At 36.0% G+C, this 24,086-nt stretch overlaps 2 protein-coding genes across 5 annotated transcripts in view; one reads left to right on the forward strand and one right to left on the reverse strand.

Annotated features, from left to right (window-relative positions):
* mmp15b (matrix metallopeptidase 15b) overlaps positions 1–6,100 on the reverse strand; it is a 75,543-nt gene extending 69,443 nt beyond the window's left edge. The window contains exon 1 of the mRNA XM_021467433.2: positions 5,344–6,100. Within this exon, the coding sequence (XP_021323108.1) occupies positions 5,344–5,463 (120 nt within the window). The 5' untranslated portion in view covers positions 5,464–6,100. The remainder of the gene's footprint in view (positions 1–5,343) is intronic.
* The window catches only part of LOC101882566 (adhesion G-protein coupled receptor G2), a 32,939-nt gene continuing 11,554 nt past the window's right edge, over positions 2,702–24,086 (forward strand). Inside the window, exons 1-8 of one of the 4 annotated variants that reach the window (XM_073907461.1) lie at positions 13,049–14,216; positions 14,846–14,967; positions 19,038–19,152; positions 19,909–20,041; positions 21,209–21,325; positions 21,414–21,536; positions 21,622–21,670; positions 21,757–21,857. In XM_073907461.1, the coding sequence (XP_073763562.1) occupies positions 14,865–14,967; positions 19,038–19,152; positions 19,909–20,041; positions 21,209–21,325; positions 21,414–21,536; positions 21,622–21,670; positions 21,757–21,857 (741 nt within the window). In that variant the 5' untranslated portion in view covers positions 13,049–14,216; positions 14,846–14,864. Of the gene's footprint in view, positions 2,786–9,277; positions 9,390–13,048; positions 14,217–14,845; positions 14,968–19,037; positions 19,153–19,908; positions 20,042–21,208; positions 21,326–21,413; positions 21,537–21,621; positions 21,671–21,756; positions 21,858–24,086 lie in introns of those variants that run through there. The other 3 variants (XM_073907462.1, XM_073907463.1, XM_073907464.1) reach the window with 3 other exon arrangements.

Consider the following 24,086-nt stretch of genomic DNA (forward strand, 5'->3'; position numbering starts at 1 on the left):
TTTACCACTCTTCACCAAGCAAAACAAGATTTGGCATTTTAAATCTACGTCCATCAGCAGATCTGTCAATAAACTAACATATAAGCAATCCGCTGATGGGTCGACTGATCGAAGTGGCTTTAAAAAACTAAAGTGCCCTTGTATCTGTGCATGTGACAACAATGGCCAATCAGTGGTGTTTAAGAATGCGCTCAACAACAACCAAATATTAGCGGGTTATTATATTTTCAGTAGCGATTGCTATTAAAGTCAATACTTGTGCAACTTTAGTGTAGCAGAGGCCAGCTAGTGATGTGCTGTACAGGTAATCCTCATTCTTCTGACCTCTAAAGGTGCTCTAGAGACGGACACTACACGCCATGGTATTTAGCCTCCTTGTTAGAGCAACCAACTCAAATGCAGAAAGTCGCCAGTTTGATTGTGATAATCAGTGATAATGTGGTCATTGTTACACATCTTCCACCAAGGTAGTTTGGCTGCTGGTTTGAAGCCAGAGCCTAATTACAAAATGGTAACATCTAAAAACCTAAAGCACCAGCTCTGAACCAAAAAAAAAAAAGGTTCTCAAGTAGCACCAAAACCCTGCTGTTCTACAAGTAATGGTACATTCCAGATAACTCAGAATTGGAAGTTTTCCTACTTCCTACTTGGAAATAATGTCTAGAATGCGAATAGAGATCTGACATCTGACCAGTGAGCTCAGGGCAGATCAGAGAATCCCGACTTCAACAAAATGCTTCATTCAATTCACAGATGACAGCTAGTTCTGCATAGTGAAACATAGAAAGGCTATTTCTGATATTATATTAGCTTTCAAGTGGATTAATAAATTATAGCTTTGTTTTTTCTCAGCTGTATTCAATGGGCAGCTAGCATTTTCTATTCATTTAGTTTTAGCCATAATTGGCATAATAAAATTAGCATAATAAAATTGGCATAATTAAATATTTACATCTCAAGTAGCAAAAATGCAACTGTGAGACACAATTGACTAGAATGCATTGAGGTCGGAAGTGGGACATTTCACCATTGAAATTTGCACGTCCCACTGTGTCTGGAACGCAGCATCAAGCCTGGTTTATACTTCTGCGTCAGGTGACCGGCGTCACCCACGGTGCATGCAACGTGCATAACCGTGCATTTATACTTCTGCGTGCTGTCTCTGTTGGTCTACATTAACACTTCCGAAATGCTAGTTGACAGTGAGGTGTTTATGTTCCTCTATGTCGAGTTTCTTCACTGGTATTTTGTTTTTTCGCTTCTTAAATGTACAAGTGGCTCAAACTTGCTCATTTTGAGGCAGGAACCAGCGGACGTGCTACAACTTTAACTATGAGGTAAACACAAAACAAAACTTTCCATCCAGAGCTCCTTCACGGAACTCCACACTTGTAAACAATCGCTCCATCTGGCTCGTGCAGCTCTCTGTGCCGCCCAGACTCATCAGCGCTACCAAGCCGACCAATCACAGACCTTGCGCTTCATGTCGGTGCAACGTGCACGTCAGCGACTCCAACGGCCATGGCGTAGGGCTATGCGTCAATGCATATCCGGCGCTGTAGCATACACGTGGGCTTGACGCAGAAGTATAAATCAGCCTTAAGAACAGATCTCCTTGCGTCATGGACTGGGGGCAGGGTTAAGGTTGATTTATACCTTTGCGTCAAACGCACGCATATGGTGTAGAGCAGCCCTTGTCGTGGTTGACACCCCCACTGATGCACACCTCTCAAAAATAATTTAACTACACTTTACAATGACGCGTATCACAAACGCTGTGATTGATCGGCTTGGTAACGGTGACGAGTGTAGGCGGTGGTGAGAGCCACGAGAGGGCTGTGAGTCTGATGGAGCGAGTGTTTACAACTGTCGAGTCCCATGCAGGAGCTCCAGATGGAAACTGTTGTTTTGTGTTTACCTTATGATTAAAGTTGTTGCACATCTGCCAGTTTTCTCCTTTGAATAAATTTTAGCTACTTGTACATGAAGATAGCACTCAGAAAAGTCAAAACTCCCATGAAGAAACTCGACACAGAGGAAAATAAAAACCTGCAAGCTATTGTTTCAGAACCATTATTGCAGAGCAACACAAACAGCACGAAGAAGTAAAAATGCACAACTACAAGCAAGGTAGATGCTGTGGGTCATGGCGATCACTCAATACAGAAGTATAAACCAGCCTTTACTGTAAACAACAAGACAAAATAAATGTTTTGAATGTTAACTTTGACATAGCAGTGAAACACAACGCTGAACACATTATTATCACTTGCAATTTCTGTCTATACAAAATACTTAGGCTGGGGAATTAATCATAGGCGACTTTCGTGCTAATTTTGTCAGTAAAGCCTATACTTGCAAGTGTCCAGCACATGCTTTCAGATGGAGCAGCACTTACTACCTATAGTTGTAGTTCACTGACAAGCTATAAAAAAATCACGTTCAAAATTGAAAACAGTTTAATCAGATAATAAAATTAAGATGATAGTTCCCTGACAGCTGATTTGCATAGCTTTTTAGCGAACTATGACTGTGGGTAGACAATGATACACAAAAATACAGCATTTAAAAACATTTGTTTTACTCCAAACTTACTTCATAACTTCAGTCGAGTGTTTGAAATAAGTGAGATAATTCAGTAGTCCTGTGATTATTAGTCATGTTGAATCAGTAATAATGCAATGCTATGGGCATTTCACACAGGAGCGCCTTCTGGCTTTCAGAGAAGATTTACTACTGAACACACACCCGTGCTTCCCTAGCCAGGTGTGCATGACATTCACAGGTATGACCAATCACGTTTGCAATTTCATTTCAATTAATCACCCAGCCCTACAAATTATGGCATGCTGCATGAAAAAGTCATTCTCTGTTGTAATCCAAACTGGTGACAACATTAGCTCTGGTCTAGCACTAATGGGAAACGGGTATGTGACAACCAAGTGTGTTGGAACAGCCCTAGCAATATCACTCTTAACAATGTCTGCACACATTCAGAAAGTCCCTTAGTCTCAACATTTATTTATTTCCACCATTGAGAACCCAATGACCCATTTCACAAAGCCAAATCATCTTCTAGACAAGGTTAAGCATCCCTCATCTTGAAGAAACTGCAGGTTAAAGCAGCTCAATTAAGATCAATTTATTTCAACACAGAGGAGGACGTTCATTTTTATTTGGTGATTCCAGATGAATCATGACAGAATGACCACTGGAAATTGTGTCAAATGAGCTTCACAAAAGGAGCACATTATTGTATTACAAACAAATTCTGAAAAGGTTATAACCATAACTTTATCAATTGATAATAACTTTACCTAATTAGCTAGTAACTAATAGCTTTTGACAGTTAAAGTTATTAAACAAACTTATAACCTGCAGTAATATAGTGTATAGGTAATGTCTATTTGTACATGTCTGTGTATTTAAGTCAATGTGTTGTCCTTGAAGTCTTCAATGGTGACAGATAGCTGAATTATCTGCTCTGCCAGATTGGTGAATAAGTATGAATGAGAAGAACAATTAATCCAGAGAGGTTCAGTACTTTTGCTTCTGCCAGTCTCTCTGCACAGTGCCAGACCACCAAAGACAGGGTTTAGACCACGGCAGCACACACATACATGGGGGTGGCACACCACTAGCTAACCTCAAACCACACAGACTACAAGCTGTAGAACCTCCTACCACTTCAAAATAAAGTCAGCCCAATGTTTGTCTGCAGGATCTTAAGAGGAAAGAATGCTGGTGTGCTAAGATAGAAGCTCAACGTCAGCTTTCTAATCTGCTCTCTGAAATCCATACAGTGGGTAACAAGCATCCAGATTAAATCAGCTGTTCCATTAAAACCAGACCCAAGACTGCTCTTCAGAAGAAATGCACAAGCAAACATCAGTGCATGTTTACATAGTAACAATGTACTAAAAACAGAAAGGTTTTTCCCTTGCCATTTTTAAAAAACATTTTGTGTACAGACATCAGTAAACCATTTCACAGGGGTTAGAGAAAACAACTGAAAATGCTGCAATATTCAAGCCAGGACAGCAGTTGGTGATCTCTCTTTGTGAAGAAACACTACAAACTCAAACATGAAATTAAAGCTGCAAGCAGCGATGAAAGGGACCTCGCACCCGGGCTCACCGCCGCCCGGTGGCCTTAGGATGACAGACAGCAGTGAACAATAATCATTTAAGCTGATATATATTGTGCCAATATGTTCCTCAAAATCAGTGCTGTTTAATGAGTAATCATGACTAATCTCTTACAAAAGAAAAGTTTGTTTACATAATACATGTGTGTAGTGTATATTTAGTATGTATATTTAAATGCACACACATACTTGAACTGTAAAACCAAACAGTCAACATTTTCTCCAAACACAAAAAGAACAAAGCACATGTTTCAAGTGGACGCAAAAAGGTGACAGATGCTGCTGTGCCATGACTATTGCTCAGTGAAGTTGTAGGTGATCTTTGAAAGGTGAGATTTGTTTGTTTATTTTAATATCCCAATTCCTGTGTCTTTAGCATTTATTAGCCTAAATAACCATAACCTAAATAGCCAGGTCGTTACATTTTAGGGTCCTCTTGAAGCATGTCCATTGTGTTGTGAGAAAATGCAGGCATTTTCGTTAAATATTTGCGTTGTGAGAAAATGCAGCTTGTTTTAATTGTTTGTTCGCTTTGTATAAAAATGCAGAGCGTTTTTTTCAAAAATGTGTTTGCGTTGTGAGGATTTGGAGCACGTGTGCTGTCAAACGGATTTGCTGGCATTTTTTTTTTTGTAATTGCATCACGTTAAGCTCTCTCGGCCACCGTATAATAAAGCCATTGAAGCAGACAGATATGAATGAAAATGACTAAACATGCAGTCTCCTCTTGTAAATTTCAGAGAGCATCAACTGATTGGCATAATCAGGACACCCTGCACATACAATGTCACCAATTTCCCTATTAGTTTTTATAGACAAAGACAATAATGGTATTGTTTTAAGCATTTTTCAGAAGTTTATGTTTTCAAAATGTAAACAAAAAGTTGTTTGTTTTTAGTTGAAAATTATGTTGTCAACATACATAAATAAGAAACACACACCAAATATTATACCTGTATACAACTCATGTCAAATGTCCATCACATGTAGTCCTAATTGAAAATATAACATTTCTGTGTTTATGTGTATATTTGACTTTATATGTATAATGTTATTATTTCTAAATAAACTTGTTTGTTTAAAAGTCATAAAAAAATTAAACCAAACACATTCACCAAACCAAAAAGCAATATTAAACATTAAAACCAGGTTGGTCTCCTAAAAGTGTGCAGTAATTGATAGCTGGAAATAATCACCTCTCCACTAAAGGTTTCGTCCCCAAAGGTGCGCGCACCCATCAAGAGCAGCAGAAGAGAAAACACAAGAGTCCGTCTCCACAGCAACGTGAACGGGTCATCCCACAACACAGCCATCATTCCCACCGGGATCAGTGATGCTGGAGTCTCTTCAAAGTCCAACCGCGGAGAGTTCAATCAAACTATAACCAAAAGCACCAACAAGTCCAATGCGCTCAGTTTAAAACCAATGGCATGGCGTGTCCTTTCTGCAGACGCGCGCACGGCTCTTCTGTGCAACAGTCATTCGGTGAGATTTGACTCGTACCACAGAAGTCGTCAAAGAGGTCCGGCGCTCTGGCTGAAGTTTGAGAGTGTGTCCGGTATCATATCCCGCGGGTGCGCCCACTTAATGCCCGTTTCATCCCACTCACGTGGTTCCTATAAAACGAATTACAACTACAACCTACTTCAAAGCAGGCGCTGTGCAAACTTACGGCGCAATTTCCTCTTGTAGTTTGAGTCTGTAAACGAAGCATGAATACAGCGCTGTTGCAGCAGTTACTCAAGAGAGATTTGGGTTCTTCGGGCTCGTACAAGAGCGCCCAAATTGTTAGCAGATGACGGCGACACCTGCCTTGGATCACCGCCCTGCTTGTAAAGATTTAATATGATAGTTTCTTCTCGATAAACTCCGCGTTTCTCTCAGTTTTCTTGGACGGTTTCCAGGTGGTGTCCGCCGCGCGCGCGCTGGTGGCTCGTGACGCCGCTCATGTGTGCAGTGACTCGGACTTTGTGCCGGATCCTGCGCGCGTCCCGCTGGAGGAGGAGCACAGCGACACGGACATCAGTACAGTGTCCAGTGCCACCTCCAGTCTGGACAGTTACCAGAACACAAACACATAAATCCATGCATTGCACTAGAGCGCTATAATAAAAAGGTAGTCAGTATCTTGTCACTTCATTAATATTTTTGCTGCCTGTTCAAACTACTTATTTAAAATAAGCCGAGACAACACAGTTCCTGAAATTGTTTTGGGGACAACTTAATTCTTTTAATCCACTTAAATTTGTTAAGTTAACTTATTCAATTTGTGTGAGAACAACATGAATGAATTTTGTTGGGGTAGATTGGGACTTATAGGGTGGATCGATACTGTTTCTTTAAAACAGAATAAAGAATAAATGCTGGATAAACAGTGTCACTTTTTTCTAATTACAAAATTGGGCAAAACGCTTTTAAAAAATGTTCTAAGATCTATTCTTTGAAAGTGCTAGTATTTAATGGTGTTTATTAATAAGTTTAGAATAGTAGTTTTTTTCACTCATGTTAATTTTTTTATATAATTTTTGTAGTATTGATAATATTATCACAAACCTATCATATTTTGTAGCTTCTAAATCACACGAATAACATCAAAACAAGTTGTCAATTAATTTAGTAGGCTACTATGTTTTACTGACGTGAAATTTTTATTTTTCTAAAGCAAAAATTAAGTTTAACAATAGATACTATACAACAGATACATAAACGTATGAAGATTATTAAATACAGGTAAACAAGTCAAACACAAAATAGATAAAAGAAAAATGAATCACATTTTCATTAAAAAAAAAGGTCTATTACGTTTAAAGAAGACAATTAGACTGCAACCAGACATTCAGACTAAAATCTAAAACTCAGACAGACAAACTCTTTTTATTATATCTCGACTTTTGTAATACATTTAACAAGATTGAGTGAAATGAATTAGCCCAATAATGTGACTGAGAAAACCGCTCTATTTCTTGAATGACACTCAGAACTAGATGTTGTAAACTGGTCAATTATCCTTCTAATGTCAAAGATCGCCTCCTGCCGGACTACTGTTTTTTTGCCAGGCAGAAACACTAGAAATATTAACCACAAAACCGCTATGGAAAACTGATTACATTACAGCTTAAAATTGAAAGTAATATATATATATATATATATATATATATATATATATATATATATATATATATATATATATATATATATATATATATATATATATATATATATATATATATATATATATATATGTGTGTGTAATATGTAATATGTTTATTTTTCCCCCAATTTATGTTTAACGGAGAGGAGATTTTTTTCAACACATTTCTAAACATAATTGTTTTTATAACTCATTTCTAATTACTGAACTAATTTATATTTGCCATGATGACAGTAAATAATATTTACTAAATATTTTTCAAGATACTAATATTCAGGCAATTAGGCAAGTTATTGCATAATGATGATTTGTTCTGTAAACAACAGAAAAAAAATTAAATGTAAAAAATGAGCTTAAGGGGGCTAATAAATTTGACCTGTTTTTAAAAAAATTAAAACTGCTTTTATTCTAGTTACATTTCTAGAAAATTTCCTTACTCAGTTAAACATCAGTTGGGAAATATTTAAAAGAGAAAAAAAATCATATTAATAATAATAATTAATAATAATAATATTAATATGAATATTAATTAATAATAATCATAATAATAATAATTTAGATTTTAACTATATATTATACATATTATATATATTATATATAAACACCGCAATAAACCTGTAACAACATTTTCCATTTTAGAGCTGGCGTGACTGATTTCTTGTGAAACAGCATACAGAAGTGATTTGCATATGTACCTATGAGATATACAAACATAGATATGTTCACTTGGAAAGGAAGCACAATAACAAACAAACATATTTGCAAGATCTTTCAAAGGAAAAAATCCTAGTAAAAAATTCTGTTTAGGTTCTTGATTAAACTTCATACCTGATTTTTCTAAGAGGTGTTCATCTCTGTAAAGCTGGTTTGACATCATCTGAAATGCATAAAGCATTATAAAAATGCAGGGTATTTCTATACATTTAAGAAAGCCTCCTTAAAAAGTCTTTATTAATGACATGTTTACTCCATTTTTAAATATAAGACTTTTGTAAGACATTATGTTTCTAGAAACAGCTGCCCACTGATTGATTGAATGATTGATTGACTGATTGATTGATTGATTAATCGATCGATTGATTTTAACAGAAGCAAAAAAAATTTTAGAATGATTTAGATGCATTTTAAGTAAAAAACCCAGATCATTGATGTTTGGAATATGTTGCCAGTTATATTGTGTGTTAAATGCTTTATTTATTTTCTGTAAAAAAGCAAATTGACATTTAAAAAAAATGAGTAAACCCATTGCTTTTAAAGCGATTCATTGGCAATAATTAAAATTAGTAAATGGACTATCCTTACTAAAAGTGAAGTCAACAGTGGAAGCTATAACGAATAACTCACTTTTTTTTAAAAGAGTCAACTTGTTGCTTTTAGCCCTAAAATACATGTCTGGAAATCGCAAATTATTTAGCCAGAAGCACATATGGCTGCATTTCATCTTTAAAACAAAGACTACAGGGTGGCATAATGCCGTTCCTTTTGACACTTATCAGCTGACCGTTTACCTTCATATGGACAGCTTTTCTGTTGTTGAGGGCAGTTGACCATGACAACGGGGTTCAAGTCAAGTGAAGAACTGTTCTAGAAAGCAGGTGGGACAAAAGCCAAAACAGCAAATAAACAAGTAAATAACAGGGTGAGAATCAGGGCGAGGTAAAATCAGAAAAAAATAGTAAAAAAAAAAAAAAACAGCTTTTTTTTAAGGGCATTTTTTCTGTATTGCTTTTCAAAACTGTCGGCTGGGTTCAGCTAAGTGAGTGAGCAGGTCAATCTGTGCTTTTTAAAACACTATTGGTTGAGTTTAAGGAGACGGGTCAGTCACACAGTCAGTCAAACAGTCAGTTAACAGCGGCCTCTGGTGGATTTACATGAGAACAGCTGATGTGAATGGCACTCACAAGAGAAATTTGAGATCTACAATTAATTTTTTTGTATTCTGTTTTTGTCTTACCTGCTTTCTTCAAACCATTCTTCAGTGGACTCGAACCCGTCATCGTTGTCAACTCCTCTCTGCGTGTTAAGTCCACCAGCGTACATGATAAGCTAACTGGACAAACTGGTTGCAGTGGGAAAGTCGTCCTCACGGAGGTAAGCAGTCATTCCAAAAAAGAATGGCATCATACCACCCCGTATCGTTCATTTAAAACATGAAATGCAGCATGAAATACGTACTTAATTTGCAATCTCCAGAAACGTACATACTGTAGGACTACGTTTTCAGAATGAGCCTGTGTTAAATCCCCACTCATTTCCTCTTTGCGGCTTTAACAGAAAAGATTGATAGCTATTTATTCACTTGTTTTTTTAACAATAATGGTTTTTACTATAAAAACAACTAACATTTTTGACCAGGGGTCTGTTCTTTGTACCTTGCTTAAGTGATCTAAAAAGATTTGGCAGATCCTGGATTTTTTAATCTCAATTACTGATCTCTGGCTAATTTGGTTCTTCTGTTGTGAAGGACTGATCTATCGATCCTTGACATCATGATCAGCAATGCAACAATTGGCTGACGGCAAAGCAGCATAATGACATCATCTGATTAATATTCAATTATCCATGTGGGTAAAATTACATAAAAATCACAGTAAATGGTTTGTTAAATATGACATGCAATTCATATAATTATTTTATATTGTAGCTTAATAACTTTCCATCTTTGTTGTTGGCTGCAGGCTTTACACTTTCATGTATCAAGAGTATTTAACAATTTATTTAGTTTTACTTTAGAGCGAATATTCTTTATTATACTCGCCTAATTGGCCTAAGGAATAGCTGGCTGTTTAAATTAATTTAGCATCACAAAAAGCAATTTGATATCAGTTAAAATGTCTGCAACTTTAGCGAAGCATCAAACCATCAACATATTAGCTGTCAAAACATGCACAATGTCTAATATTGTGCATGTCTAATATTATACACAAATTAAAGCTGGTACCTTAAAATAGTATGCATTTGTGTCTAAAAGTCTATATTAATAAATGTTCTCTTTGATACCCTTGGTGAGAATCACTGTTTTTGTACTTTCATTTCAGAGTGCAGATTGCATAAGCTTTATTTATATATATATATTTTAAGCTTAAACTGAAACTATATATTTTTTTAAAAACTATTTTACAAATTTTCCAAGAGTATATAATTACTACTATAAGAAAATGTCAGAATTCAGTACATACTTTTAGTATTACCTTTGCTTCAAAAGACCCAATCTAATCCTGTTTATATTAAATAAACCTGCTCCCAAGCAGGTTTGAGGTACCAGACCTGTTGTTTTGACAACAACTCTTGCATAAGTTTTGACGAACGAAACGATCCTGGATCATGTCAAATCATCAAATCAGGCTAACTGAGTAATCCACATACGAAGAACAGACCCCAGATAAATAGTCAGTCCTAATTAATTTATGTAGCCATACAGAAGCAAAAACAAAAATATCCCCATTCTATAATATTAAAAAAAGGACTTATCTTAAAGGGATAGTTCATATTGAGTCAATATGAAAATTAACTCAGTATTTACTAACTCTCAAGCGGTTTCTATTATGAGAACGCAAAAGAAGATATTATGATGATGGAAATTGAAAACCAGTAACCACAGACTTCCTTAGTAGCATAAACAAATGCTCTGGAGGTGAACCGGTTTGAAACATTTTACTAAATACTTTTGTGTGTGTGTGTGTGTGTTCAAGAGTGAGTAATTGATGACAGAATATTCAGTTCTGTCTCAACTATCCCTTTAACTGAAACCATGTAGTTTGCTTTTAACAGCTGAACTGTTGAAAATCAGCAAACGTCAATCTGTCTTTGCATTCTTGAGGTTCTTCCACTTGTCATTACCGAGGCGTCTGTCTTGTGCTTGTTTCTACTTCTAAAAAGCTTTAGTCTATTTGAACAGTCTTGTGTATTAAAGGACTCGGGTGAGCGTCAGAGATAAGAGCAGAACTGAGTGTGTGCTGAGAGCCGCAGATTGTCTACAGCTGTCAATTTAGAGTGCTTTCTAACATCTGTCAACACAAACAAATTAAAGCCCCTTTCCATTCCCTTCATTCAAACACACACTGAAATGAGTAAGAAAAGCAGTTGAGACGATCTAGAGCTGATCAGTACACGTTCTAGACACACAAACAAGACATAAGACCAAGCCAGTGTCATTGGAAATGCATGTGTCAGCCTACATTTTTGAGAAACAGTGTTGCTTACGGATATAATGTGTCAAAAACAGTCAAAACAGAAAAAGATGCACATTTTCAAATACCACCTTTATATTTTATGTACTAAAAACCATACACTCTCAGAAAATAAAGATATGAAAGGTGTCACTGGGAATGTACCTTTCCAAAAGGTGCACCTTTGTACCTAAAAGGCACACTTTTGTACTTAAAAAGTCCACACCTTAAAAAGGTACTTTATAAGTACTAATATGCAGGGATGGGCAGTATTTATGATACGTGTATTTTTAAGTACTGATTTTAAATAAAAATTGTATTTTATCATTTGTATTTAATAGGGTTCATGAAAATGGGTTAATATTTTGTATTAAAATACTTTAGTTCATACAAGTCTACATTATATGATGACATCATAGAAATGTGGCCTCTGATTGGTGCTGTCTCTGTTATTTTCCTAAGTTTGAGATAAGAACAGAAATCTGATTTATTTTTAAGAAGGTGATCAATGATTGGAGTAAGGATGGAAATTATGTTTAAAGAAAGTAACAGAGAATGCAGGAAAACTTTAAAAATATAAAACACCTAAATATGGTGTACTGGTGTTTACACTGATTATACCCACAATACTTTATTGGCTGTTTCAAATGTCAATATTCTGTAGGTGCACTCTATAGTTAACGAAGATGAAAAATGTCTGCCAAAGTGTCATAATATATGAAACACAAACACTTAATAATCTTCCAGTCTATACAGACAGGTCAACAACTCCAGACACCCTTTACATGGCAGCAGCAGCACTTGATGGCAATTTTACTGGCCACACATTAGGTGGAAACATAATCAGCATATATAGTTCTATGTTCACGTTATCTGCATTAAATAGTTTAAATGATTTAAACCGTAGGACATCAACTTCAAGACAGCACTTTTTATAGAAAAATAAAAAGACAAAATGCATTCTACATATAAAGAGTGCTATCTGAAATTTTGATCTTAAATTAGCATTTTTCTCAAGTTGTTGTGTGTAGTTTCAGTAATTTTACTCTTAGTGCGAAGAATAAGCTATTTTCAATGCATTTAAAGTGTAATAACTGAACATAAACATAGGATTCTGAGAAATATGCACATTTTAGAGGAAAATAGAAAATTCCAGATGGCACTAGAGTTTTTTTGCTATATATATATATATATATATATATATATATATATATATATATATATATATATATATATATATATATATATATATATACATAGTTGAAGTCAGAATTATTAGCCCCCCTTTGAAGTTTGTTTTCTTTTTTTAAATAATTCACAAATGATGTTTAACAGAGCAAGGAAATTTTCACAGTATGTCTGATAATATTTTTAATATTAAAATCATATATAAATATTATATATAATATTAATTGAAAAAAAATATTTATTGAGATAATATTTGTTAAAAAAAAATCTTCTCTCAATTAAACAGAAATTAGGGTAAAAAATAAACAGGGGGATACACAGAACTTTCAAAACTTCCTCCTATATTAAATGAAGTGGCAGAGAATTGTTGTTGCTATCAAACATTGTTTACTTCACTAAGTCAATTAAATGGTGAAGGGAATGAACCAATAGGCCTATTAATGGAAGGTTAGACTGTTTGAAAAGATAGCACCTCACCTTTATTTCTGAGAGAGTACACTCAAAAAATAATTTTGTCTGCTTGGACTTCAAACTATTTCTTGAAAATTAGCTGAATAAACCAACTCGTCAGGGTTTTTCGGACAACTCAAGTTTTTATGTTCAATTCACTTACATTTGTAAAAACAATTAAGTCAACTTAATCGATTTGTGTTGGGAAAACATTTATTCATTTATTTATTTTTGAAATTGTGTGGAACCCAGCATTTTCTTACAGCGTAGGCTACTATATTATTATTTGAATGTAGTTAATTATACAAGCTGCTGTATCATAGCTGGAAATCAGATTGCTACATTTTCTAAATGCATTCGAAACATTTTGTTAAATGTTTTCTTGTCTTTGTTTTGATGTTCATTGCTATACCAAAGTTTTCAAACTAAGTCAAATGACAGTCTGTCATTTCCTTCAATGATCTCATTTATTCAAATCAAGGCTTTCAGCATTTCAAGAAATGCAATTCAATTCACTATGGCAGGATATTGAATGGCACCTTTTTGTGAGCGTGATATTTCATTTCAAACATTTAATTTACGATGGTATAGTAATAAATTGTTAATTTTTATAAGCATATTATTTAATTTCATAACATTTACTTTTTAAATACTTAGGTTAATTCCTTAACCAATGTAACTAATTTATTTAAATTCCTAAAATTAAACCGTGGACATTTGTAATCAAGTAAAATAACCCAAGCTAAAATGAGCACAGTATGATCAGAAAGTGGCAGTGAGCTGAAGTAAATCAAGAAGAAATAACATTGAATTGTAGAAAATCGTGGTCATATCACATACACTGTAAAATGTATGAATTACATGTAGTTCCAGTACAGCAACCCTTTTAGTGTTGTCTATTTTCCTCCTTTATTTTACATATGTACTGTATATATGTTAATCATATGCGAGTGATGACAAGGCTCGTCTTTGTGACCTGTCATTTAAGAGCTCCGATCGCATGACAGAAGCCACAAAATTTGAGTCCGGCTGTTCTTTTCTCACTCTGTGAATTGCAAACTTTCCACAGAGCTCTCACTACATCAGCATACATAACTAGACAATCATTAAGGTAAGAAAAGACATAAATGCATTTAAACAGAAATACAGAGAAATAAGCATAAATATTAGTCCTATTTTTATGGATGAGAAGATCTGACTAACTTTGCACTTAATAAATCATGATTTAGTATTTGTTAATAGTAAGGTTGTTGCTGTAGTGGTTAAATGCACTGAGAAAAAAAATTATTAATTGTAAAAAATTATTAATTGTATTTGCTCGGATTATTTAGTCGGATTATTCCGCTGTGGTGAGCCCTGATGAATAAAGGGACTAAGCTGAAGAAAAATTAATGTATTTACTAAATTATTTTAAGGTAAGTGGTTGCGAACAATTTGCATGGGCTGAATTTAAGCTAAAAAATTAATGTAGCAATGTTCAACTTAATTTGTTTCTTTAAATTCAGACCATACAAATTGTTTTCAACCATTTACCTAAAGTGTAGGCATGGGACAGAATTAAGGGATGTCGAAAAAAATATTAATATGTGCATTTTAATATCCTAATTCACCATCAAATATGTAAATAAATAAGCTACTAGTCAAAAGTGAGATCCGCTGTAAATGTTTAGCAGCTTTTGTATTATGTAGATCACTATATGTTTTACTTCAACATCAGTCTTTTCATTTCATTTACTTCAGAAGTATCATTGCAAAAGTTATGAAAAATATGAAAATTCTTCTTCTTCTGATCATGATATATGAAGTGGATGGACAAACCCTCCCAACAAGCCAATACCAAAACCCCAAGACAAAAACAGAAAGTAAGTTCCAGAAATCACACTTGTACTTTAGTTCTCAATACTGCTTTTTTGTATAATCATGAGGAAATGTATTTACACTAAGTCAGCATGATCATGGTTCATGTAAAACAAACCATAATAAGAAATGTAAATGTATTTGGTCTTTTATTCTTATCAAGGCTGTGTTTATTTGATTCGAAATACAATACAACAGTAAAGCAATCTTTTATTAGAATTTAAAATAAATGTTTAATATTTTAGGGCGACAAAGGGGCACAGTAGGTAGTGCTGTCGCCTCACAGAAAGAAAGTTGCTGGGTCGCTGGTTCGATCCTCAGCTCAGTTGGCGTTTCTGTGTGGAGTTTGTATGTTCTCCCTGCGTTTGCGTGGGTTTTCTCCGGGTGCTCCGGTTTCCCCCACTGTCCAAAGATATGTGGTACAGGTGAACTGGGTAGGCTAAATTGTCCGTAGTGTGTGAATGTGTGTGTGGATGTTTCCCAGAGATGGGTTGTGGCTGGAAGGGCATCAGCTGCATAAAAAAAAAATGTGTTGGATAAGTTGGCGGTTCATTCCGCTGTGGCAACCCCGGATTAATAAAGGGACAAAGCCGACAAGAAAATGAAAAAATGATAACTAATATTTTAATACATTTTAAAATGCAATTATAAATTACTTCAGCAGCCATTTCTCTGGTCGTTAATGATCCTTCAGAAATAATTTTATTTTAATATGACCTTCTACATTGCAAAAAAAAAAAAAAAAAAGATTAAAATGAAAAATATATGTATTTTCTGTTTGTTTTAAAGTGAATTAAAAACATTAGGGCTAATCATACACACGGCATAGGATGTGTTTGGCATAGTTTGTTGCTATTTTCAGACCAGCACAAGCCTAATTTTCATGTTTTGCACCACGTTGTTTAAATAGCAAATCCATTTGCGCCACTTTGTGGACTCATGTGTGTTCTGGTCTAAAAAGGAGGTGTGTTAAATCGCATTGTTGGCGCGTTGCTATTTTGAGAAACTGAAATAGATTGTGACATTGATGAACTAAAAGCTGGTCTGAAGTCCAGCGCAGAGCGCGTTAGTTATGCGCCTATGTGGGTCCAAACGCTTACACGTTGCTTAATACACAAAAGATGTACAGCAATACACAAATATCTTTCAATATAAAAACATAAAGGATTAAAATGTTACAAAAATTATTATTTTATACATAAATATAAAAACTACTACATTCATGCCTTTTTCATCTCGAGGGGCTTTTTTCAGTTTATTCATGACAATTTGCATTTAACTAATTTTATTATTATAGCAGTATTATTTATTATACGCATATTTATTCATTTATTCATTTTCTTTTCGGCTTAGTCCCTTTATTCAGAGGCCTTATATCAGGGGTCGCCACAACGGAATGAACCACCAACTTATCCAGCATATATTTTACTCAGCGGATGCCCTTCCTACAACCCATCACTGGGAAACATTCCTACACACTCATTCACTACGGACAATTTAGCCTAATCAGTTTGCCTATACCACATGTTTTTTGAACTTGAGGGGGATAACGGAGCATCCGGAGGAAACCCACACAAACACGGGAGAACATGCAAAGTCCACACAGAAATGCCAACTGACCCAGCCGAGGCTCGAACCAGTGACCTTCTTGTGATTGTGCTACCCACTGCACCATCATGCTGCCCATGCATATTTATATTTGTTTCAATAAAAACTTAGATTTGTCAAAATCTAAAAACTTAGTTAGATTTTGTAGATTTGTGATTTTCTCCGCTTACAAAGTCCACTATGTAAATACAGAGCTCCAAATGAACCGTTTTGCTTGGTAGCTTTGGTGCTCCTAACCTTCAAAAAGTAGTCGCACCCACTTAGAATTATGAGCACCGTTACTAGAAGTTCTATATTAACAGATTTATTCCATTTGAAATCAACACTAATCAAAACTTACAAACAAAATCAGCATGCGCCCACCGGCCCTGTTGCTCACACTGCTTGACTTGAATGAGATGAACAAAGTTAACAATAATAACTGTGCTGTTCTCACAGGTGGGGTCTGATATTGCACAGATATCCACATATAACTTATTATTTGCATTTGTCATCTAAATAGCAATAACAGTCTTTTTATGAGTTGCAATATTAGTTTAATTTTAATGAATGCAAGCCCTTTTGTGAAGGTGTACGCGGTGAAAATTTTTACGTATAGCTGCCACTTGGATGGCTGACAGCATCCTGATGATTGAATGAAGGATTAAACAGAACCTTTCACGTAGGACTTAATTTGTGCCGGAACAAGCTGAATCTGGATCTGGCACCTCTGAAATCTGGCACCTCTTTTTATAGATCCTCCTCCTTACACACACCCCCGCACCGCTCTTCTGCTCTTCATTTTCTTCCACAACTCTCCAACCCTCTTCACTTTCGTCTATGACACCAAAACAGTCGCGGTTTCAATCCTTGCACCATGGTGCAATGCAACTGACTCTTAAAGGGAACGACAGATGAGACTCTGATTGGTTTAATGCACATTGAGCTCAAAACACACCCATAACTCATTAAGAGAATAAGCACAACCCTGTTAAATCATCTGCCGGGGCGCAAACTGTATTTTTTCATCCTTAAATAGCAAAAGTGGATTCAGACATGCCCTTAATGCTTTTGCATAGACTTTGCGTTTAGATCATTAAAATAGAGCCTTAAGAGTTAATCCATAAGTCTATGGGAAAAAAGTCAAAGTTCTTCATTTTACTTCTGATGACATTATTAGGGACCGAGCACCGAAACGGTGCATAGGCCCTATTGTAATTGCACTGTTTCTTATTATTATTCTTTTCCGTTATGAATTGCGATTTTGAGGGTCTAAACATGCCCAAAAACTCACAAAACTCTGCCCCAGAAGTGGCGAAATTTTTGTTTGTAGGTTTCGCAAGTGGGTGTGGCTAAATGATTAGACAGCACCCCCTATGCACCTTTGACGGACTGGCTCCCAAGCTTTGATTCACACACATGCACGAAAATTGCCACACACTTCAAACATGCCAAACCTGCAAAAAAGTCTCTTGGAGCAAAATCTAAAGCCCAACAGAAAGTCGGATATTTTTCATTTTTCCTCCAAACAAGTGCCATTTTTGCCATTTCCAGGGGTTGTATTTTAGTGAACTCCTCCTTGGGATCTAACCGGATCGACATAAAAATGGGTTTTGTCATCTAATTGTCTTGGCGATGTTAAATAGCAAAGATCTAGAGTTTTCGAGGAAGGGCGTGTCCGTAGCGGCCTCACAAACTTTGACAATTCGCCACGAAACAGGAAGTTGTTATATCTCAGGCATGCATTATCTGATCTGCCTCAAAATCCACGTTTGAGTCCTGACCTGAACATTTTTACATGTCAATGTCCAGTTACAGTTATAGCACCACCTGCTGGCAACAGGAAATTACTTATAACTCAGCCAAACAATGTCCCATCTGCTTGAAAATGCACATGTTCAATGAGATTCCACTCTTGAAGACATCGCCATGGTGCAATCTGCTGACAGGAGGAAGTTTGGCTTAAAACTAAGCCACACAATGTCTGACCTGCCTAAAAATTCACATGTTCGATAAGATTCCTCACCTGAAGACATCTGCATGCCAATATTGAGTCACAGTCATATTTCCACCTGCTGGCAACAGGAAGTTTGGCTTATAATTTAGCCACACAATCTCTGACCTGCCTGAAAATTCACAGGTTCGATAAGATTCCTCACCTGAAGACATCTACATATATATATAGACAGAAGACATCTTTATATATATATATATATATATATATATATATATATATATATATATATATATATATATATATATATATAAAGCTGAGAAAAATTTAATATGTGTGTTTGTGTGTGTGTGTGTGTGTGTGTGTGTGTGTGTGTGTGTGTGTGTGTGTGTGTGTCTGTGTGTGTGTGTGTGTGTGTATATATATCAGCTTAAATTAATATCGTTCACGGTTCTTTGTCAACAGCCTGTGTGCGAGGTCCCTTTCATCGCTGTTTAATTTAATTTTCATTGCTTTTGTCATTTTTTCTCATAGGTGATAAAAACAATGTTAATGATATGATGACGAAACCTGGAAAGTATCATTTAGAAAATTTTGTTAAAAATTTACCAAGCAATTCAAAAAATGCAGATTGTGAAACAATGCACAGGTAAACGCTGTATTTTTTTAATACAAGCTCATTGTAAAAATGCACCCCCGTATACATTTCTGAAGAGCACAAATTATGTAGCCAGAGCTATGTATGGCTGCACTTCATCTTTAAAACGAAAGATATGGGGCGGTATGACGCTGCTGCTTCTTTTCGCACTTTCTAGCTGGCCGTTTAGCTCCATACGGACGGCTTTTCCGCTGTTACCAGTTTGCCCAGTGGCTCGCCATGTACATTGTTGAACTTAAGATGCAGAGAGGAGTTAAATGCGACGACAGGGTTCAAGTCCAGTGAAGAACTGTTCCAGAAAGCAGGTAAAACAAAAGGCAAAAAATTAAATATACAAGTAAATAACAGGTTATTTTTTTCTGAATTGCTTTTGAAAACACTGTTGGTTGGGTTTAGGGAAGGTGGTGATTGGGGGTAATGATTGGTCAGTCTATCAGTCAGTCAGTCAGTCAGTTGACAGCGGCATCTGGTGGATTTACGTGGGAACAGCAGGCACGAATAGCATTCATGAGAGAAATCTGAGATCTAAAAAAGCTTAAACAGCAGCCTCTTGTGGAGTCGCAAAAACAAAAACTGCAACAAAGCATAGCTCCCAGCACATATTTAGTGCTGTCCAGAAATGTATACAGTGTACGAATCAATAATGAACTTGGGTTGATTTTTTTTAAATAAAATCCTAAATAAAGATCTTAAACTTTTATTGATTGAGTTTTTCTTTTCCTTTTTTTCAATGATATCTTTATGCAGACAGGAAAAATGCTTCTTGACCACCATTTTAAATTTGACAAATAAATCACAGACTTACAGTTTCATAGGCTTGGAAATGGCTGTCTTTACAATGGATAGGACACACAAACCTGTCTGGATCTCCGCTCCAAATGTAAGACTTTTTTCCCCAAGGGTTCAAAACACAGATGATATCATTTTACAAAGACTTTAAGTGACACCTAATGCCTAGTTTAGACTGCATGATTTTAGCCCAGGTTTTGACTCATTAACAGGTTTTGAGGAAATCGCAGACTAAAATCACAGGAAAAATTTGTGCTTGTTCACGCAAGTAACAATTACACTGTGTGAACTATCAAAGACACGATCTGAGAGAATCGCTGATGAGTCACTGACACCTGTGAGATATTTGGCATGCTAAATATCTGGAGCGGTCGGTGATTCAAAATCATGCCATGTGAAATATGTTCTGACTAAAAATATCATCGGCAGTTACATGCAGGGTATCTGGGAGGTTAAGGGAGAAGTTTAAAGTGCTTCTTTTCAGTCTAATTAGACCCAAAAAATGGAGGAAATAATAATATTTTTTTTACTTCACTAAAGGCTTCTTTCTCATTATTAGTAATAACAAAAAAATATACTATGTGACCTCATGTTGTTTCATGCGTGTTTGGTTGTAAGACGTAGTTTGCAAACCGAGACATTGTCTGCGATTTTTCCTATTCTAAAGTCATCCAGTGTGAAACCCCCTGTTGCCGATCACAGCAGTGACGCAGAACGCTGCCTCAAATAGTCATGCAGTGTGAAAATCGTGCAGTCTGAACTTAGCATAAGACCACTGTATATAACAGGTTGCAGTTTTTCACACAGTTTAAAAAAATGTATATGATAATGTGGATATTAAACTACAAACTAATTCATAAACATCATTCAGAATATGAAGGGCTTTTAGTTGCAATGGGCATTCTGTGCAAATTAACACACACTAGGGATGGGCAATACCATATATTTTCTTTTAGATCCGATACCAAGAATTTCAAGTACCATCAATATTGATATCTTCTGGACACTTGACAACAGATAAATTAGCCAGTCAGAAACTGTCACTGAGACTGCAAATATGCAAACAAAAATGTTAACCCAGTGTTTAGGAATATACAGTTTAAAATGTCTGTTGATGAATACCCAGAATTATTCACAAACCAAAGATATCCAGGGTTTAGTATGTTAACAATTTCATGTGTGAAACGCCCCTGGGTGAATATGTTTCAAAGAAGCACTTGAATAATGAATTACCAAAATTATTTCTTTTTATTTCAAGGTGCCTGGTCAAACTAAATCGATACAAACATTGGTTCCAGCAGAGATTTTCCAAAATGTCTCTCAGGCCCAGATGAATGTTGGAGTAGTTACCTATATGTCTGATCAGCAGTTTAACGTAAGATTTTTTGGTTTGTTATTCTCGCTATTTCATCTCTAAAACTTGATTTCAACCACAATAACCTGTGTTGTCTGTGTATTCACAGCCAAAAAATGTTTCTATAATGTCCAAAATTATAAGGATTGAAGTTAATGGGCGTGTCATTGCGAATCTGACCGATCCACTTAAAATATATTTCCCAGTGAATAATTACACGAACCAATCAAACGTAAGCATTCGATTTCCAAACGTTCTCAAAATATCTCCTCCTAAAAATGTAACATTTTAATTGTGTTTTTATATTGATTTTGTAGTTGCAATATGTATATTCCTGTCAATATTTTGATGAAACAGGTGAAACAGGTGGGTGGAAACTAAAGGTAGAGTTCATTCAGAAATTATAATCCCTCATCATTTTCGACTAAAGTGAATTTATTTGTCATACGTAGGAAACGACACATGGAGAACAGATGGCTGTAACACCACTCAGCTCAGTGATGAAATTGTGGAGTGCTCCTGTGACCACATGACCCCTTTCGCAGTGCTTCTAGTAAGTATTGAGGCATTCTTCTAGACCAGAGATGGGCAATTTCAGTGATAGAGGGCCACCATTCTGTGTTTAGCACTAACCCTAATCAAACATACCTGCTGGTAGATTTCTAGTGATCTTGAAGATATTAGCGAGGTTCACATCCTAACATCTTAACATCCTAATATTTTCAAAGTTGTTTTCATCAAGTTGTTAGAGCAACTGACTGCAGTACTGGTAAGCTATTAACCAACTGTAAACCAGGCAAGCACAATGGAGTGTGTCACATGGGTGTAATCTTTGCTGCGTCAGAGTTTATTGGCTAATGAGTCTCCATCTACTGCAATTCACATCAACACTTTTTTGCACTTATAACACTTTGGGCTCTATTTTAACGATCTAAGCGCAAAGTCTACAATCAGATAACACATAAGCATTATGGGCATGTCTGAATCCTAGGGATGTAACGGTAATCAGAATTTCACGGTACGGTAATACCTCAGTATGAATGGCACGGTACGGTACTTATTGAATAATTTACAGGAAAAACAAAAAAAATGAAAATACCCCCAAAAAGTGTCAGTGACATACAAATTAGCCGTCTATCTGTAAGCTTTGAAACAGGAACTTCAATTTTTCAATTTTAATAACAAAAAATTATTAAACCATGTAAAAAAATAAAGTTTCAATTTAGTTTTGTTGAAAACTCATCACATTCAACATTTAATCACTCACTCACTTAGATAGAGATGGGTTTTAAGGAAAATTATCATATAACTATAATCTGGTAAAAGCTGGGATCTCTGGGCATGTCTCTCACAATCTCTCACAATGTCCCCTGCAACAGAAAAAAAAAACCTCTCATTTGGGACTGAGGTTTCTGGGACAGAGATATGACTTGGCCCAGGTTGACAGCAGTGGGTAACGTTGTGCATTATCTTTCCCCCACTTGAGAGGACAAGCCATGAGTGAGATAGAGGTCTCTTTGCGGTACAAGTCAATGTCTACATCAATCTGAACAGTGTGCTGTGTTCTGCAGTCCCCATGACTGTTATTAGTCGTATTCCCCAACTTGTAGGCACGTGCACACATAGGGCTCAACCTGTGCAGTGCACATGCCCTTTTTAGTCTTGGATAGAAAGTGCCCTTCCAAAATGATCAAAAGTGCCCCCGCGACACGACACACCCTCCGTCCCGCCCTTCAGTAGGCACGTGACAACACAGCTGATCAGAATGCGCGCGACAACACCGCTATTCAGTACGCGTGCGGCGACAACAACAACACCCCCAAAGAAACCGAAATGCTTCCATACATTTGATTTAAAACCCGCTTTAGGTTCGATCATCTCCAGCTCTTTTTCATCCCCGCTACTAGCAGCACATTCCATTTCCGCATTACTGGATCTGTAGCGACAACAGACCGCAAAGGATGATGGCCACACCTGGGCTGATGGGAATTGTAGTTTCCGCTACCTTCCGTTCGCTTCATTCGCCTGAGCAAATTTTCTCAGAATTTCTATTGCGGTATTACGGTATTTACAATACCGTTACATCCCTATTGAATCCACTTTTGCTATTTTAAGGATTAAAAAAGTGGTCTGCACCCTGGTGCATGGTCTAAAAGGGCTGTCCTTAATCCCTTATCAATTATGGGTGTGTTTTGAGTATAATGTGAATGTGAATTTTCCATTCCCTCTAAAATTCTGTTGCATCGCGCCATGGCACATTTGCTGTTTATATTGCGAACTTTGTAAAAAAAGTTTTTAAAAAAATGCTTCACTAACAAGAAAAAATTTAAAGACCATCTCCACATAGATAAACACTATCTGCAGAATGCAGTCTATTTCTGTTGCCTCAAAATAGCAATGAGCCAACAATGCGCCATAATTCGTACAAATTTGTATGAGTTCAGTCATATGAAATTGTACGATTTTAAAAAGGAGACGTGGCACCCAACCCCACCCCATCTGTCATTGGGTAATGAGCAAATCGTACTAAATTGTACAAATTAGACCGTACGAATCGATACGAAGTAGCCACTAAATCAAAAAGTTACAAATTGTCGTGAGATTGCGTTGGCCATAACACACCTTCTTTTCAGACCAGTATGCCCATGAGTCCACAAAGTGGCACAAATACATTTGAGGTGGTCCAGAGTGTATTTTTAAGGCTCGGTTGTGTTTATAAGGTGCAAAGCAATGTGTGCTAATCCTTTATTTGTAAAAAAAAATCTTTGAATACTTTGATTAT

This window comes from Danio rerio, chromosome 7 (genome assembly GCF_049306965.1).
Source record: "Danio rerio strain Tuebingen ecotype United States chromosome 7, GRCz12tu, whole genome shotgun sequence".
NCBI lineage: Eukaryota > Metazoa > Chordata > Actinopteri > Cypriniformes > Danionidae > Danio > Danio rerio.